This window comes from Cololabis saira, chromosome 18 (genome assembly GCF_033807715.1).
Source record: "Cololabis saira isolate AMF1-May2022 chromosome 18, fColSai1.1, whole genome shotgun sequence".
NCBI lineage: Eukaryota > Metazoa > Chordata > Actinopteri > Beloniformes > Belonidae > Cololabis > Cololabis saira.
Genome location: NC_084604.1, coordinates 25,670,259 through 25,687,747, shown reverse-complemented (window position 1 = coordinate 25,687,747; position 17,489 = coordinate 25,670,259). Strand labels below are relative to the sequence as shown.

Here is a 17,489-nt window from a genome sequence, read left to right as displayed (position 1 = left end):
AAAGGAACCTGTGTGACATTTGGCACGAGGCTTTGTATTAAAACTGACTGTGTTTTTAAGGGTTTGCCTCAGAAAAAAATGAAGCTAACAGAGATGCTATGCTATAATGCTTTGGGGGAAACCCCAATTATGGCACAGAAAAAATATCGATATAGATCGAGTATCGCCATTTAGCTAGAAAATATCGAGATATGACTTTTGGTCCATATCGCCCAGCCCTAGCTGGATATAAACTCTCCTGACGCGGTATGAAAAAATTCACCCCTCTCAGAGTTGTCATGGACGTGAAATCAAACAACAATGACCAGAATGGTTTTTTGAATCAGTCAATATGTTTTTTTCTGCTATAAGTTGGAGTCAAAGGAGACTTTCTTTTGCAGCCAGCCTCCAGCGGCCAGTCGAGGATCTGCAATGAAACTTAGTTCCACATGAGCCTCAACAGGGACCTGAATGGTTGGTGCCTGGTGACATCACAGGGGATTTGTCCAGTTCTTCTTCTACAGTTTATGTGTTTAACCTGCAGCTGGAGGTTGTTTTGATCGCTGTTACTGTGTCCTCTAAAATGTCAGATCAACTACTAGAGGGTACTTTTCCTGCATGATTGCTTAAACCTTATACAAGTAAGGTTTAACAAGAGTTTACGTTTGTTGTTTTTGTTGATGTTTTTATTGCTTTTTGTTTGTTTTTTGCAAAAAGGCAAGTGCCTCATCCTATGTTAAAAGAAGATTAATCCAAATAACATTTGACCTTGTTTAGCCCCTCTCCAACAGAGAAATACATGTTTATTGCACTAGTTATTCACCAAAATCATTCCACATTATGTGTAGCTTTTGGGATTAAGCCTAGTTATGAAATGTCATGTTGTTTTTGTTTTCTTTTCTTTATGTTGTAGAGATTTTAACAGTGCATCGGATTGTTGGAAGGCCCTTTCATTTCTTTTCCGTCCATGTGACTCAAAGTGCCCTTTAAAGTGTCTGTTCATGTTAACAGTTATAATTAAAGCACATTGCAGGCTACAGGCTTGATTAGATGGGTGATATCAAATCATTATTACATTCTTTCAGCCACGTCTGAGATTGTTTTAACTCGCTGATGCATTTTGATGGCAGATGAGACAAATCTTCTGCCTTCCCTTTTAAATCGGACAAACTGGTGCTTCAACTCTTTTGCTTTGCTTCTGTTGCATTCAGTTCAGTTCAGTTCAATTCAGTTCAGTTCATTTCATTTCAGTTCAGTTCAGTTCAGTTCAGTTCAGTTCAGTTCAGTTCATTTCAGTAGTCCCCAAGGGGCAATTGTTCTGCATGATGCAGCTTCATATGTTTGTGGGCCTCATCCAGGTTCTTCTATGAGACAGCGACCTCCAGGATGTAAAAGGTTTTCAGTGTTATATGAATGAAGTCCAGCCTCCCAGATTGGTGGAGGCTGCTGGCTTTTGTCCATCAGCATTCTGCAGTCCTGGCTAAGAGATGACAAGTTTGTCTTTTTGCCATGCCATTGATGGATATGATGGAAGCAGATGATGATGCTGATCCAGTTTATTTCCATTTCCTTCAACTTTCTCTGGCTGATCTTGCTCCTCTCTACATCGTTCCACTGCAGAAACAGCTTTTGCACATCCCACAACCTTTTCCAGTCAAAACACGTCTTTAATGACCAGTGTCGTCTTGTGTGATGCTGTGGCCTTCTGCCAAGCTGATTCAAAAGCGCTGAATCAAAGAGATACACGAAACAACACAGACCAAAATGACTGAAAACAGATGCAAAATATCTACTAAGACAAATTAACCACAACATGAAAAGGATAACAATAATCCACAAAACATGTGGATATGTAGACAATACAATCATAAAATGTATAAAAAAGCAAAAAAGGGTCACAAACAAATAATATAAGCACTAAAAACAGGGAATTTCTGCAATGTGATTCAATATGAACACAAAGAAATGAGAATGACCACTGGCTTACTAAATAATATCAATGAACACATGCAATGAACTAGAACTAAGAACTCTGTATTGTACACTTATCTTGCCATATCTAAATTATTGTGTGGAAGTGTGGGGTAATACCTATGTAAGTAACATCTCTCCTCTGTTTATGCTACAGAAAAGAGCAGTGAGAGTCATTCACAGGGTCGGCTTCAGAGAACCATCAAACAGATTATTTATTTCGGCAGGTTTGTTGAAAATGGCGGATATAGTTGAACTTCAAACTTTAAAAATAATGTTTAAAGCAAAAAAAAGATCATTACCAGAACAGTTACAAAATTTGTTCAGATTGGAGGATGAGGATAACAGACTTAAATTTGATTTCAAACATACTTTTGCAAGGCTAAACATAAAACAAATGTGTATTTCTGTTACAGGTGTAAAATTATGGCATAGACAAAGCAAGGAACTGAAAAGTTGCACAAGTTTGTGTCAGCTTAAGAAAATGTTTAAAAAAGAAAAGATAAGTGCCTACAAAAAAGAAGGAGAAAGAGAAAAAAATAGAAGAGTGGTATTTTTGTTTGTTTTCTTGTTTATATATGTATAGATAGATTGGTGTTCAGCAAGTCAATGTAATTGTATTAACAGAGAGGGGCAGGTATCATAAGTTTTCTTCTTCCTGCTCCTTTTCTTTCATGGTGTAATGTGTACTTCTTGGAATTTTGTACAACATTGTTAAGAAGATATACCATGAATGGAATAAATAAAATGAAATGAAATGTCAATGCAGGAGTCAGAATAACACAATCCTCAAAGCCCAAGAACCTAGCAAAGCCAAGCTAAGTGTATAGGATTGTAGACGCTGCTGTCTGGAGTCTGGGGGCTATAGGAGCAACGCATGCCCTCTCCTCTGGACTGGGACCACAGTCTCTGCAGGAGACCGGGAATAGGCTGTCTTCATGTCTGCTGGTGCTGCCCATGTGAATCAAAAAGGACAATTAGGGGCTTATTAGGGTCTTGGGGAGATGCACCTCACGGGGCGTCCACTCACCGGCTTGGCCCCAGCTCTGAACCGCTGCCATGGCTCAAAACAGTCAGGGGCATTGTCTCACCTAATTACGTTGAAACCAGGGGCCCCTTTTTGTGTTGCTACTGCCATGCCTGTCCAGTTCCCTTCTCCTGCCTAACTGCTCGTCCCGGTCTGCTGTGGAAGTGTGCTAATTAGACAAGAAATGGGCCCAAGTAATTATGACAATTCTAGTTAGGGGCAGCCAGGATGAGGAATATTATTTTTGTCAAGAGAGATTTGATGTTGGGGGGCCTCTTCCACGTTTTCTCACAGGATTTTCATCATTACACCGAAAACACATCTGCACATGGCATGGGGGAAAGTAGTACCCAACAAACTTCAGAGCATAAATAGACGCATTCATACAGAAATGGAGACTATAGAACGGCAATGGCATGAAGTTATTGCCCTAATTAATGCTTTGTGCCCGGAGAGACAACTGTTGAATCACCAGTGGCACATTGTTAGGATTGTGAGACCTTTTTGTTTCTTCACCCTAATAGGATGTTTTGATCAACGGCAGTTTGGTGACCCAGCTCCTCTTCTTAAATACCGAACTCTGGGAAATGGCAATTAGCTAGATTAGAAGAGCCATTTCTGGAGCCTCAAACAAAGACGGAGAACAGACAGAGAGAGCTGAGCACGGTTCAGAAACCGCGCCAGAACAAGACTGACCCAGACAAAATTATGTTTGACTAAGCACTGAGCTGAATGAGTTATCAATCACTTCAGATTTCATGTAAGATAACTTTTTGTAGTTTTGTTTTCATACCAAGATTTGGCCTCAAATAAATGGTTGCCTTCGTTGATGGACGTGTAAATAGCTTTTTTCATGTTGACATTCTTTATCTGAGGCAGAGGTGCTCCTCACTAATGAAGACCATCACTGTATTCAACTTTTTTTAAACTCTTTTCACTGATTTCGCCACCAGGTTCATCATTGTTTCTGTTGAAACATCAGTTACTGGAACAGCCTGGGTTAGTGAGACTCCATCATGCAGTATCTTCTCCTCTTTGTGTCTTGATAGAAAAATCGGATCATCCGGATCTGAAGCGTAGACTATACAGAAAGAACTGGACAAGCCCTCTGTGGCTCCACCCCTAAGTTTCTGAAGAGTGGGTTTGAAGCCCATTTTTTGGGTCCTATTGAAGATGTTATCTTTACAGGAGCCGACTCCACTCATTTGGAGGTAATCCAAAATGTGCAAATGAGCAGGATGGATGAGAGGGAGTTGGAACATGCCCACTTTACCTCAGTTAGCACAAATTAGCTATTTTAGCTTAGTTTAGCTTATGCTAGTCTATAATGATAACTATTGTTACTTTACATTCAAGACAATCAAATGTTTCAAATAATCCTACTGAAATGACATCGGAAATAAGGACTTCCAGAGATGAAACAAAGACTGCTGGAAGGCTAATCAAGCCATTTTCCAAAGGGACTACCGCAGTCACCAGCAGTGGTGTCAAGTAACGAAGTACAAATACTTTGTTACCTTACTTAAGTAGAAATTTTGGTTATCTATACTTCACTGGAGTAATTATTTTTCAGATGACTTTTTACTTTTACTCCTTACATTTTCATGCAATTATCTGTACTTTTTACTCCTTACATTTTAAAAACATCCTTGTTACTCTATTTCATTTTGGCCTTTAAAAAAAAACTATCCAGTTAAATTGCTCCATCCAGATAGAGTGAATTTGGTTGTGGTTGATGCACAGATGTTCTTGTCCAGTTTTGTTCTTACATCCGTTGCATCAGATTCCTGCAACTAAACTTGGATGTACATTCCAATAAAGGTTAGCATAAAAGATAACATGCCTGAAGTTTGACTTTTTGCACCATTACAATACTTATAGGCAGGGCCGCCGCAAGGGGTGTGCGAACCGTGCGACCGCACGGGGCCTCGCGCCCCAAGGGGCCTCGCGCTATGGGCCGTTTCCTTTTTTCCCTTATAAATATCAACAGTCACGTTCCATTACAGACCTAAATGTGTTAGTCTGTGCATATCAATAAATATATGTGCAATGATGCGCGTGTCTGTTATTCAATACAACTGATCAGACCAAGCGCAGACACAGGCTGCTCTGATCCAGACTGGTGGAGTGTGGAACAAACTGTCACATAATGTTGAGAGAACGAGACAGATTCAGGAAATTTACATCAGGGGAGGAAAAAAGAAAAAAAACTAAAGATAATGGAAGAGTTTATTGCCTCTCTGAAAGGCTTGTTTGATAAATTTGTTACAAAAATCACCGATCCGACCGGGTCTCAAGCAGCCGTGGGGCCCCGCGTCGAGGCAAGCCCAGATGATGATGAGGCAGGGGAAGGTATCCAGTATTTTGCTAATTGGAGAGTTAAAATTGCGCATATAGACACCCGATCAGACCCGAAAAACCCAAAAATTTTGCCGAGGGGCCCCCCCGGCCATTTCGCACAGGGCCTCGCAAATCTCCCAGTCGGCTCTGCTTATAGGCAACTAGTCATCATATCTTCTGCTCTCTGAAACACATGTTAATGCTCAATAGTACACATATATGGTTCTTTAATATATTTGCATTATACTAAGATGCATTCATTTTCATTTTCATTTTGTCCTTAATGGCTTTTTCCCCCCTTACATTACTTTTACTTTTATACTTTAAGTAGTTTTGAAACCAGTACTTTTATACTTTTACTCGAGTAAAAAACTTGAGTTGATACTTCAACTTCTACAGGAGTATTTTTAAACTCTAGTATCTATACTTCTACCCGAGTAATGAATGTGAATACTTTTGACACCTCTGGTCACCAGTCAGGTGGCTGCTGCTTGCAGAGGTCGCTGGCTTGACCAGAGCAGCAGCAGCAGCATCTGCAGTCATGATCTTCACCCTTCAACCTGAAGGTTCAGAGGGGGAAAGGGGATTTGCCCTGAAAAGTTACCTGAAGGAGCTGCCAGCTTATAGCCACAGGCTGCAAATTGAGAATCACACCTGGCCAAAGGCCTCTTGACCCACCTTCAGCGCTGGACCCATGTGGTGGCAAAAACTATTGTTCAAAAAGAATGTCCGGACACCTCAGCTGTCTTTCTTAAGTTTTAATGAAAGGAAAAACATTCAATTGAATGGAGCCACGCAGTCCAACCGGTAACACGAACCGTCAGTCCTGAGTGAGCTGCCCGTGTTTAGAGAAAAGTTATCTTATAGTTGGGAAGCTGGGAAACCAGACAAAATATCACCCATCACCAGTGGTGGACAGTAACAGAGTAAATTTACTTGAGTACTGTACTTAAGTACATATCCAGAGGATTTGTACTTTATTTGACTATTAGATTTCTTTGGTACTTATTACTCTTACTTGAATACATTTCAGAGACAAATGTTTTTACTTTTACTCAAGTAAATTTCTAGGAAGGCTGAAAAGTACTCGTTACTTTCAGGTCTGCTCTTTTTTCTTCTTCCCTAAAATCCTATTGGACACAAGCTGTTTTTGTCAAAGGAGGAGACCTATCACAGTGCACGCTCTCCACTGGGATGTACGTAAAGCGGAAATACGTCAAGCCTCCTCAAAACGATACCGCCAAAGTAGCCTGCGTTTGTCAAGACAGAGCCGCAACAATTAATTTAGAAAAAATATAGTAATTTACTGATGTGGAAAATAAGAAATTTACTCTTACTCTTACTCTTACTTAAAGTAAATTTAAAAGCATTTACTTTTGGATACTTAAGTACCTTTAAAAGCAAGTACTTTTCTACTCTTACTTGAGTAATATTTTGACTGAGCTACTTTTACTTGTAACGGAGTAAATTTTGACCAGTAGTATTTGTACTCTTGCTCAAGTACTGGGGTCGAGTACTCTGTCCACCTCTGCCCATCACCGTGACACCCGTACTGTGTCAACGGTGCATGACCTCGGCCAGGAATGTACACTTGAAACCAGGCAAAAGACATTGTTATACCAAAATTTCCCATTACACCCATTCAGGACAACCCAGAGCTGGTTTTAATGGTCTCTTACAACTATGACAAGCCTATAATAAGATCCAAGTTGTTGTTGTTTTTTTTTCTTTAGGTTTGGCTGAAAGATGTTTGTGCTACAGAGTGTGGACTTTATCAGGTTAATTGTCTGCTGTTTATCTGTAGAAGCATATGTGTTTGTTATAGTTCTCTATACTGTTTTACTTGTTCTCTTCAATTTGTGTATCAATCCAGTAACTGGTTTTTAAACCCCCAACTTCCCATTTGACCTGTCAAAGAAAGGTGTGGTGTCATTCTTGGCAATAAGAGGCCAGCATGTCATAATCTTCAAATTATACTGCTCATGATTTTAATGACATGTCAAAAATAAAAAAGGGGCAAAGAGAAAAGCTGTTTTCATCATTAAACTCCCTCAGAAATTGCTTCTACAAAACTCTTTGAGATTTTTCTGAATCTTCAGATCAGTTTTATTCCTCTGTGTTTGAACTGCAAAGAGATGGATGGTGAGACTGGTCTCTAGCAGCATCTTAATCCCAGTGGAAGGACGTGATTGGTGGAAGTCCTCCACATGTCTGCGGCAGAAACCTCATTAGCGTGGCTGCTGTTATGGCATTGATCTCTTCATTCACCACTAATGAAATGTCCCTCTAATAGCTTCTCGTGAGATGCCGAGGGTAATTTTAGTTGCAGTGATTTCTCCTCCTCTTCCGAGCCATTTCTTTTTTCCTTCTTTTTTTAACTGTTCTTCAGGTACAGAATGCATTAAACATGTGGCATCGTGTTAGATAAACCAGAGGCTGTTGTAACAGTCTGAGTTTTAACTTGACATTTAATCAATACCCTAAATGTTGTTTTTTTTTTCTTTCTCCCCCTCTTCTCAGGCTGCAAGGGAAACAGCCAGCAACGACCTTGAAACGATCCCTTCGCCGATTATAAACCATCAGGAACCTGTTGTGGGTTTGGCCGTCCCCCGCGCCCTGACGCACGGGTGCCAAACGGTCCCACTGGGGCCACCTTTTTATTTATTTATTTATTCATCACCGCATGTTCCATTGAGACTAGTGCATCCCCGCTTCCCTCCAGCGCGTCCCCTCATCTCCATAAATTCTCCTCGGAGCGATTGTCCGTCCAGATGTCCGAAAAGCGTGCCGCAAATTATCTCGAACGACTGAAACTCCACAATAATTGAATATTAGCTGATTAGAGAAAATTAGGTTTTTGAGGGAGAAAAGTGGAAAAAAAAACGAAAGTATTCTCACCTCCTTTCACAACTCAGCAGCTTTGAATTTGAGGTTGTTTTTTATTGTGTGATAAATGACGGGAGGCTGCTGCTGATTTCCCCTGACATCCTACATGTCTTTTCCGGTTGCGCTCACTTTCCAAATCGGATTAACCCGCTGCAACATTGCGTAACATTTTAACCCGCTTCATAATGTGGGGTTTTTCTACTCTCTCTCTCACTCTCTCTCTCTTGTTTTTTTTTTTTTTTTTTTTTTTTTTTTTGCATTTTTACGTGACACCACAAGCTTTAAAAAATATAGACACTTGAACCTCATTGAACTTCGGGGCGTGGGATGTGGGGGTTAAAATAAGTCTGTTGTTACATTGTGCCCTGGCGTTTGGTCCGCTGTTTGTCTCATATTTAATTGCCATCCTGGTGTGTCCTAAATACCCTGAACTGGGACATTGTATTCTTTATCATGTGACCCGTCAAAAAAAAAAAAAAAAAGCATTAATAACCTATCAACAGATGCGCAGTCTGCCTGCAAAGACAAAACGTTTAAGCCTAATTAGAATATGCAAATGAGTTTGAGTTATATGGGACGTTTAGAGTCTGCGGAGATATCAATCAGTTTGAATATGTGAGTTTATAAGATTCTGCTTTGATTTGGGCCCTGATTTGCCTCAGTGTGGGTATTTTCTTCGACCGAATGATCAAAGTGGCTTAAATGAATAAGGTGAAAAAGAGCATGAATTGTAGAGCATAACAGTCGATATCAGCTTCCAAGTCAGCTTTAAAAAAATAATCAAAACGGACTTGTCTGAAAGAAAACATATTCTGACAAGTGTGTTCAGGACTAAATTTAAGTATAAGAAATCCACTAAAGTCGAAATAAACAGGATTTGGTCAACTCTTTCGACCAGCCTCTCCTTTTCTCGTTGATTATTAATAAAAGAAACAAAGAGAAAACATAAATGCAATCAAACCAATCATTTCCAGCTTTTTTTATCTGAAATGTTCTTTCTGAAACATAATTCTAATATTCTTACACCAACATGTACCTGCAGAATGATTTTTCATGATTAGCCCTGTTCATAAACACCTTTAAAGAATAAATAAGTAGATTTAAATGTTGGCATCTTTGATTGCTTTCTTGGTGTTTCTGTGGTGAATAAGGTTTCATATTTTAGTTTAGTTTAGTTTTTCCTTATATCCTTATGAGGATACAACATCATAAAAATAAAAATAAATCATAAAAATTGCAGGTAGAACATGAATGAAAATAAAATAATAAAAAAAATAATTAAAAAAAAGATAAAAAAATTACTGTACACATGATCATGAAAATATGAGTATTATGCTGAACAAATGGCAAGACACAATATGAAGTGCAAAAGAACATTAAGAGCTTTCTTGACTACATTGTTGAAATGCTCTCTTGAGCGACTTTTGAATTAATATTATAATAATATTAGGCCAATGTAACATGCTCCCTGTCTTGGCCATGACACTCTCAAAAACAAATAAGTAATAAATAAATACCTCGAAAAAAATCTATGAATGCATATGTATGGTAGTCCCGGTAAAACAGACGAATTATGAAACGTATGCATTGTTTTCTGAATAAGTCATATTTGAAGGTCACTCTGAAACCTAATTTTTTAAAGCTGTTCTGGTCAGACTATAGGCATTGAACAGGGCGAAAAAAATGCAAATATACAGTTATTTTGTTGTATTTAATTGTCAGAAATGTACCCCATTAAGGAAACATGAATGTTTCAGGAACTTTTGCATCCACTCTCCTCCCTCCTGCGATTGGCTGCCGCCTGTTGCCTGTGGGATAAAAGGCGCAGCTGAGATGAGGCCAGAGATAAAGAGAGAGCATCCCGCTGCACACACAGCGCGCAGATTTTAGGGGAGCAGAAAACAAACAAAACAATGACCGGGAAGGAGGGAGCTGTGCTTTCAGACACCGAGAATAAACAAAAAGCAGCTTCTCACACCAACGTGCACCACCAGCACCACGGCGGGCCCCAGCAGCCCCCCGGGTGGAAGATGGCCCCCACCGCGCAGCGGCGCACCGGCTTCGGCATCCAGGAGCTGCTGGGCCTCAACAAGGAGCCCCCGGCGGCGGCGCCCCCGCGGCGGCCGCTGGAGGCTCTGCCGCACGTCCTGGCCGCCAGGCCACCCCTCGGACACGGAGGACTCGGGCTCGGCGTGGGTTTGCTGGGCCCGGAGGGGATTCACTCGTTTTACAACCAGCCTGCTTTCCTGGAGGTGCTTTCCAAGGCGCAGAATGTGCACCTGCAGCCGCTGCACAGGACGGCGCACATGGAGGCGCAGATGGACGCTCACTCCGGCCCCAGCTCCGGTGAGAGCCTCATTTACTCATCACCAGCGGGGAACTGTGATCTATATGTTTGCTGCTCTTGGTGGACATTTATAATATTCGATTAGTCTGTAGGCCCGTATGGCGACTTTGGCAGATAGATTCAGTCAGGAGAAAAGCAACAAAAAAAAGAAAGTTCCCTAAATGTTATATTTATTTTGAAAAAAATAAATGAATCTATGTTTTGTATAGAAATAAAAAAAACAATTACCTGTTTTATATGTTTTTTTACATTTCGATTGTAATTTTGGGAACAACCCCAGTTTTCATATTTATTATTCTTAATATAAATATTGATTAAGATGTTGACACTTTGACTTTTCGTTTTGTCACAGATTCAGATGATTTGAGCTCCGGTGATCAAAAATATTCCACATCATCGATGAGTCAGAGCAAGAAAAGAAAGAAGAGACGACACAGGTATGCAAAAAAAATGAAAGGAAAAAAAACAAGATGGGATTATTGTTATATTCTTAACACGATGTCAAATAACAGATATTAGCTCACTGACTTCTGGTCTTGCATTTAATATCCGTAGAATTTCCTTCCCTAGTTCAATTTTCATACTGCATTTTTATTTTTATTTTGTAGGAATACGCGGGAAAACACGAGAGTTTATTTGTTTATATTAATTTCTGTTCATTTGAATATTTCTATCAAGGAGCAAATTCCTGTACCACATTGTCTGTGTTTTACAAATGTTTTATAAAACCTTCAAAATGTTAAAAATTGAAGAAAAAATGAACATTGCAAGCATTTCGTTTTGAATTCATACAGAGAATAAAATATGGAAATCCTCGTTAGTTAAGATGCTGCGGCCTTCTTTTGACTGGTGGAACAAACACTAAAAATCCGAGTGGAAAAAAAGGGAAAACTAAAGATGAAAAGCTTATAGAAATTGCTAAAATATAAGGAATTCATTGAAAGCATGTGATGAGGTTTAAAAAGATGATGTCATCATTTTGATAATTGAGACGAGTCGACTGAAATACATAAAAGAGCTTCAAGATGGAGGATGATTGGATTAATTGCAAGATGACCAAACCCTTTCTGTTATGTTGTTTTCTGCAGAACAATTTTCACATCGTATCAGCTGGAAGAGCTCGAGAAAGCTTTTAATGAGGCTCACTATCCAGATGTGTATGCCAGAGAAATGCTGTCCATGAAGACGGAGCTACCAGAAGACAGAATACAGGTGTGTGTGTGTGTGTTTGTGCATAAATGTGCACATGGATCCAGAACATTTCAGGCTTATGTAAATCTCGATTTCATATCTTAAAAATGACAGTAGATGTACAAGCTAAATTAGACATGCAGTTTGTGATAATCAAAACATGCTGTTGTTCAATTTGCCGCCATGCTGAAAGCATGAGGCCCCAAAGGCCCTATGGGGGTCCCCAACAATATCAGCCTCAATGTGGGGGAAATAGCATGATCCGTCTTCCTAAACAATAACATTTAAATACTTTAAACCATTAAATTATGCTGTTGTGATCCAAAGGATTCTTTTGCAAATTGCTGAGCAAATTTCTGAGCTTATTCTGTAAATCTGTATATTTCAGTGAGTTTTTATGGATTCATATTTTTCACTATTTTCTCATACATTTGACCCCTCTCGCTACTGTGCATTTTTCTTTTTCTAAGGCAAGGCAAGACCAGTTTATTTATATAGCACATTTCAGCAACAAGGAAATTCAAGGTGCTTTACATAATAAATATAGGAGGAGGAGGAAAAAAAAAGGCAACATTTTGCTGTTTCAGCAAAGTTTATATAAGCTCACTCGGTTTATTTTGCTGGTTATATTTTAATTTTAAACTGTATATTCACAAAAATGTGGCCTGTTTCCTTTTTAAAAGAGATAAATAAAATTTAAAAAAAAGATTGTAAGCATGTATTTGGGTGTTTGAAGAGATACAGACTAAAAAAAACTTTGAGACAGTACAACTTTGTCACATCATTGGGGCCAGACAATTAGTGTTTAGCACGCAACATGCATCTGCAGGGATGAATTATGCTCATTTTCATCCACATCTTTTTTCACATTTGGTGCATTTGCTTTATCTCTGAGGTGGATAGCATAAAGCAGCAACACTCATGTCAAAAGAGGCACACCCTCTACTGTAGTTTTATATTTATATTTTATTTATTTCCCCACGGTGAACACCCCTCAAAAAGCTAGAAACTGCTTTGTAATTTAGACCGCCTTTAGTCACGTTTAGATAAAGACAGATGTACTAAAACGGACAGGAACAGGTGAGAGTCGTCTGCTGCATCCTCATTTTCACTTTCACATTAGCAGCCAATTCACCCCGGCGCTGTAATTAGTTACAGAGCTGGGATGATGTGAGGAGAAGCCATCACCTTCTTCTCTGGGAGCAGCAGGCCTCAGCAGTGAAATGAAACGCTAACTACATAGAAATTAATTAGCAGAGGTCAGCGGCCGAGCAGAGGGCTGCTGTGAGCCTTTTAATTTCCCGTGATATTTGAGCGCCTGCCTCCCATCGACCAGGCCTGGAAATTAACTTATTTTTCAATCAGCCTCTTTGCCCCCTTCTCCTCGGGTCGCATCTCTGCAAGAAGGAGAGACTTGGACACAAACATTGCTGCTGTCAGAGAAAAAAAAAAAGGGGGGGGGGGGGGGTGATTGCTCATCTGGGTCCCATCTTTTTATGAGATGGACGTTATCGTCAGATCTACCTGATCGGGGACACGCACAGCAGTCCTTCCAATCTCATCCTGCAAACCTCCTCGGCCATTTTAGGAGGCCCCCCCCCCCCCAACACACACACACATATACTCCACCCCTCCTCATCCATATTCACAAGACTATTACAAGGTGGCAGAAATCAATTTAACCACTCCAGGAGCCGGAGACACAACTCATATGTATTCAAGACGTGAAGCAATGAGGGAAGCATTTAGGAATATTAAAAACGGACTCCCAGGACTGGCGATACAGATGGATGTGATGCAGCGTTTTAGAGTTTGGAACCTAAATAGAAAAAAGCTTAACGCTCAAATCTGAGAGACATTGTAAAAAATGTGTTATTTATAAGAAAACCCTCCAGCAGATGACATCATTCTTTAAATTGAGGTCCCCAATTAAGAAGAGATCCCTCGTTTGCAGTAAAATTAAGCTTTAAACATGTTATAACATGTGGCTTTGATTAAAAGAATTTTTTTTTAAGTACTGGAATTAATAAATTATGTATCGGTTTGTGTTGTGGGACGTAGAGATGTCAGAGTCATTTAACTTGCAACAAAATTATAAATTCAATATGTTATTTGAATGCAACATGATATCCTTAAATTCAGTCTGTGTGAAAAGGACAAATATTGAACGTCAAAACACTCATGACACCCACTGTGTACATGCTTTATGTAACACATTTGTCCTCACGTCAAAAACTTTTGAAATGTGAGATTTTGTTTCACTACAGTTCAAGTGAAGGAAGAGCAGCGATCATAACAATGTCTGAAACGATGTTTCCACAGGTCTGGTTTCAAAACCGCAGGGCCAAGTGGAGGAAGAGGGAGAAGTGCTGGGGTCGTAGCAGCGTGATGGCGGAGTACGGCCTGTACGGAGCCATGGTCCGCCACTCCATCCCCCTGCCCGAGTCCATCCTCAAGTCAGCCAAGGAGGGCATCACAGACTCGTACGCGCCGTGGTTACTCGGTAGGTCATGGAAAGATAATCTATACACAGGAACAATACAGTTAGAACATGTTCCTTTAAAGGGGATAATGAATAAAATCTACAGGTTTTAAGAATGTCATGCTTCATACTGCTGTTTTCTGAAAAGAGGTGAGGGTGAACCGTGGCGGATGCATGGCTCGATAACAGCATCAGCATGTCATTCAAATGCAGCAGTCAATACAGTGATAATCCTACTTCATCAGAACAGATTAGTCCCGATTTGCTCTCTTAACCCATGTCAATTGATTAGTTTAAATCAATAAGGTGACTCTAATTGAATAAGAGGTTCCGTCACCTATCGGCCCACTTCATCATCATTCCCGGCCAACTCTTTAAAGTGTTAACTTCCTTTAGAAAATGACAATAACTCCATATTAGACTAACATTAAACTGGATTTGTAATTTCTTTTTTTGTTTGTCCAGGTATGCACAAAAAATCAGTTGAAAGTACACACACCTCCCCAGAAAAACCCAGCTGTCTCACACCGCCACTGGTGCAGGAGAAAACGCTGGAGAAAACGCTGGAGGAGGAGAAGCAGCAGCAGCAGAGTAGGCACAGTAGCTCCTCGGTTTCTGAAGAGGAACTGAGGGAAAACAGCATCGCTGTGCTGCGAGCGAAGGCGCTGGAGCACAGCACCAAGATGCTCGGGACGGTTTCTCACAAAACAAACAGCCACACAACGCAGAGAGGGGAGGCTGAGGATCAGGCGACTGAGCAGGAGACGGCAGAGGTGGAGAAGAGCAACTGAAAAAAAAAAGAGGATGTTGCAACTGTTCAGTAGTATTAATTCATTGGATGAACTGAGTTTTGATGCACATGGATTCACCAGTAAGCTGCTGGACTTTATACAATACATCACATCCATACCTTGGGCTTACATGTCAGGTAACATCCGCTGTTTAGGCTTCAGTAACTCAACCGCTTGATATCACAAATGTTTGAATTCTGTCTCCTGTAAAGCAGTGAAAAAGACTTAAGAATAGATGTGTTTCCTGGTTTCTTTTCTGACTCAGAGCTGGATGAGAGTATTTTCTTAAACCGCACAGGTTTTCCAACATGGCGACTTGTGTTATACAGCCAGAACAACTTCAGCGCAGCTACCTGGTGCTGAGAGGAAAAATAAAGACATGATGTTCATTTAAAAGAAAAACCTGGATCAAAATCTTCCAACAAAAGGGAGTATTTCAAAGCTTTTCACATCCTAAGGAGTTTCCTTTTACCTCTGATGTCCTGATGGTGACAGACTTTACCTGATTATCACCACACGCATCACTGCAAAGTGTTGGCTCCAAATCCTGTGAAATTAAAAAGCTTGAAAGAATGTTTTTTTTGAGCTGTTCAAACTGTTAATGTACATAATGATTGTATCCAGTAGTTAATTATGTTCCATGATGTATAGTTAACATCAATTACCTGATTGTATGTATAAATGTATGTGTAGTCTAATTAAAAGTTACTTATATTTAAAGTCCAAATGGTTTGCAAACTGAACTTCAAGAGGACTGTAATTATCAATGATGTAATCTGTCCATCTATACCCACTTCTCCCTTTACAGGGTCACAGGGTTCTGTTGCAGCCCCTGGATGGCTCAACAAGTGATGTAAACCAAAATAAAACAGCACTGACATTACATGGTGCTCAAGGCAAATCTTAGCCGGCAGATGTTAAAGTGACTTCACGGTAGACGAGGAAAGTCTTGTCATTGAGTGTACAGGTAACAGTTTGCAGCTGGATGGCTCGTCAGTGCTGAGCCAGATTAGCGTCTCTTAATCATTGATTAAACTATGAACCATAGAAGTTCGGGCAACAGTTGAGAGGGGAAAATGAAAGTTATAAAAAAAAAGGAAAGAACATTATCAAAAATCATGTATCAGCAATTCACAAGATTAATTTGAGCAAAGGCAAAGTTATCAAGTGATAAATGTAAAAGTTTCATAAAAGTAAAAGTTTCAATCTTACATTTTCAGATCAGTATGTTGATGAGCTGAACCAAGTTTGATACAGAACAAACTAATGACATACAGTGGGAATGGAAAGTATTCAGACCCCTTTGTTTCCCTCTTTGTTTCATTCCAGCCATTTGCTAAAATCAAAAAGTTCATTTCATTTCTCATTTATGTACAATCAGCACCCCATCTTGACAGAAAAAACGGAAATATCAAATGGTCTTAGTATTAAGACCCTTCGCTCAGTGTTGAGTAGAAGCAGCCTTTTGAGTGAGTACAGCCACCAGTCTTCTTGGGAATGATACAACACGTTTGTCACACCTGGATTTGGGGATCCTCTGCCATTCTTCCTTGCAGATCCTCTACAGTTCTGTCAAGTTGGATGGTGAACGTTGGTGGACAGTCATTTTAAGGGCTCTGGCTTGGCCGGTCAGGAATGGCCCCAGAGTTGTCCCGAAGCCACTCCTTTGTTATTTTAGCTGTGTGCTCAGGGCCCTTGTCTTGTTGGAAGGTGAACCTTCGGCCCAGTTTGAGGTCCTGAGCACTCTGGAAGAGGTTTTCTGCCAGGATATCTCTGTACTTGGCCGCATTCATCTTTCCTTCAATTGCATCCAGTCGTCCCGTCCCTGCAGCTGAAAAACACCCCCATAGCATGATGCTGCACCGCCATGTTTCACTGGTGGGATTGTATTGGGCAGCTGATGAGCAGCGCCTACTTTTCTCCAAACATACCACTTAGAATTAGAATCTTATTGCTCATAGTCTCGGATAAATACATGTGTTTTTTGGCAAACTCTATGCAGGCATTCATATGTCTTGCACTGAGGAAAGGCTTCCGTCGGGCCACTCTGCCATAAAGCCCCGACTGGTGGAAGCTGCAGTGATAGTTGACTGGAACTTTCTCCCATCTCCTTACTGCATCTCTGGAGCTCAGCCACAGTGATCTTTGGGATCTTCTTTACCTCTCTCAGCAGGACTCTTCTCCCACGATTGCTCAGTTTGTCTCGACGGCCAGGGCTAGGAAGCGTTCTGGTCGTCCCAAACTTCTTCCATTTAAGGATTATGGAGGCCACTGTGCTCTTAGGAACCTTGAGTGCTGCAGAAATTATTCTGTTACCTTGGCCAGATCTGGGCCATGCCCCAATTTTGTTTCTGAACTCCTTGAGCAGTTCCTTCCACCTCATGATTCTCATTTGCTCTGACATGCACTGTGAGCTGTAAGGTCTTATATAGACAGGTGTGTGCCTTTCCTTATCAAGTCCAATCAGTTTTATTA

At 40.4% G+C, this 17,489-nt stretch overlaps 1 protein-coding gene and 1 long non-coding RNA gene across 2 annotated transcripts; one reads left to right on the top strand and one right to left on the bottom strand.

Moving 5' to 3' along the window:
- The first annotated feature begins 10,062 nt into the window (after positions 1-10,062).
- Positions 10,063-15,836, top strand: LOC133418512 (visual system homeobox 2-like). Its single transcript, XM_061707238.1, has 5 exons — positions 10,063-10,549; positions 10,903-10,987; positions 11,639-11,762; positions 14,064-14,244; positions 14,689-15,836. Exons 1-5 carry the CDS (start codon positions 10,117-10,119, stop codon positions 15,012-15,014), a joined length of 1,149 nt encoding a protein of 382 aa, XP_061563222.1. The 5' UTR covers positions 10,063-10,116; the 3' UTR covers positions 15,015-15,836.
- On the bottom strand, positions 13,688-16,103 carry LOC133418513 (uncharacterized). Its single transcript, XR_009770452.1, has 3 exons — positions 15,134-16,103; positions 14,723-15,010; positions 13,688-14,264 (listed from the first exon to the last, which is right to left on the bottom strand). It is a non-coding gene; the product is annotated as an uncharacterized LOC133418513 (long non-coding RNA).
- Between the last annotated feature and the right edge of the window lie 1,386 nt (positions 16,104-17,489).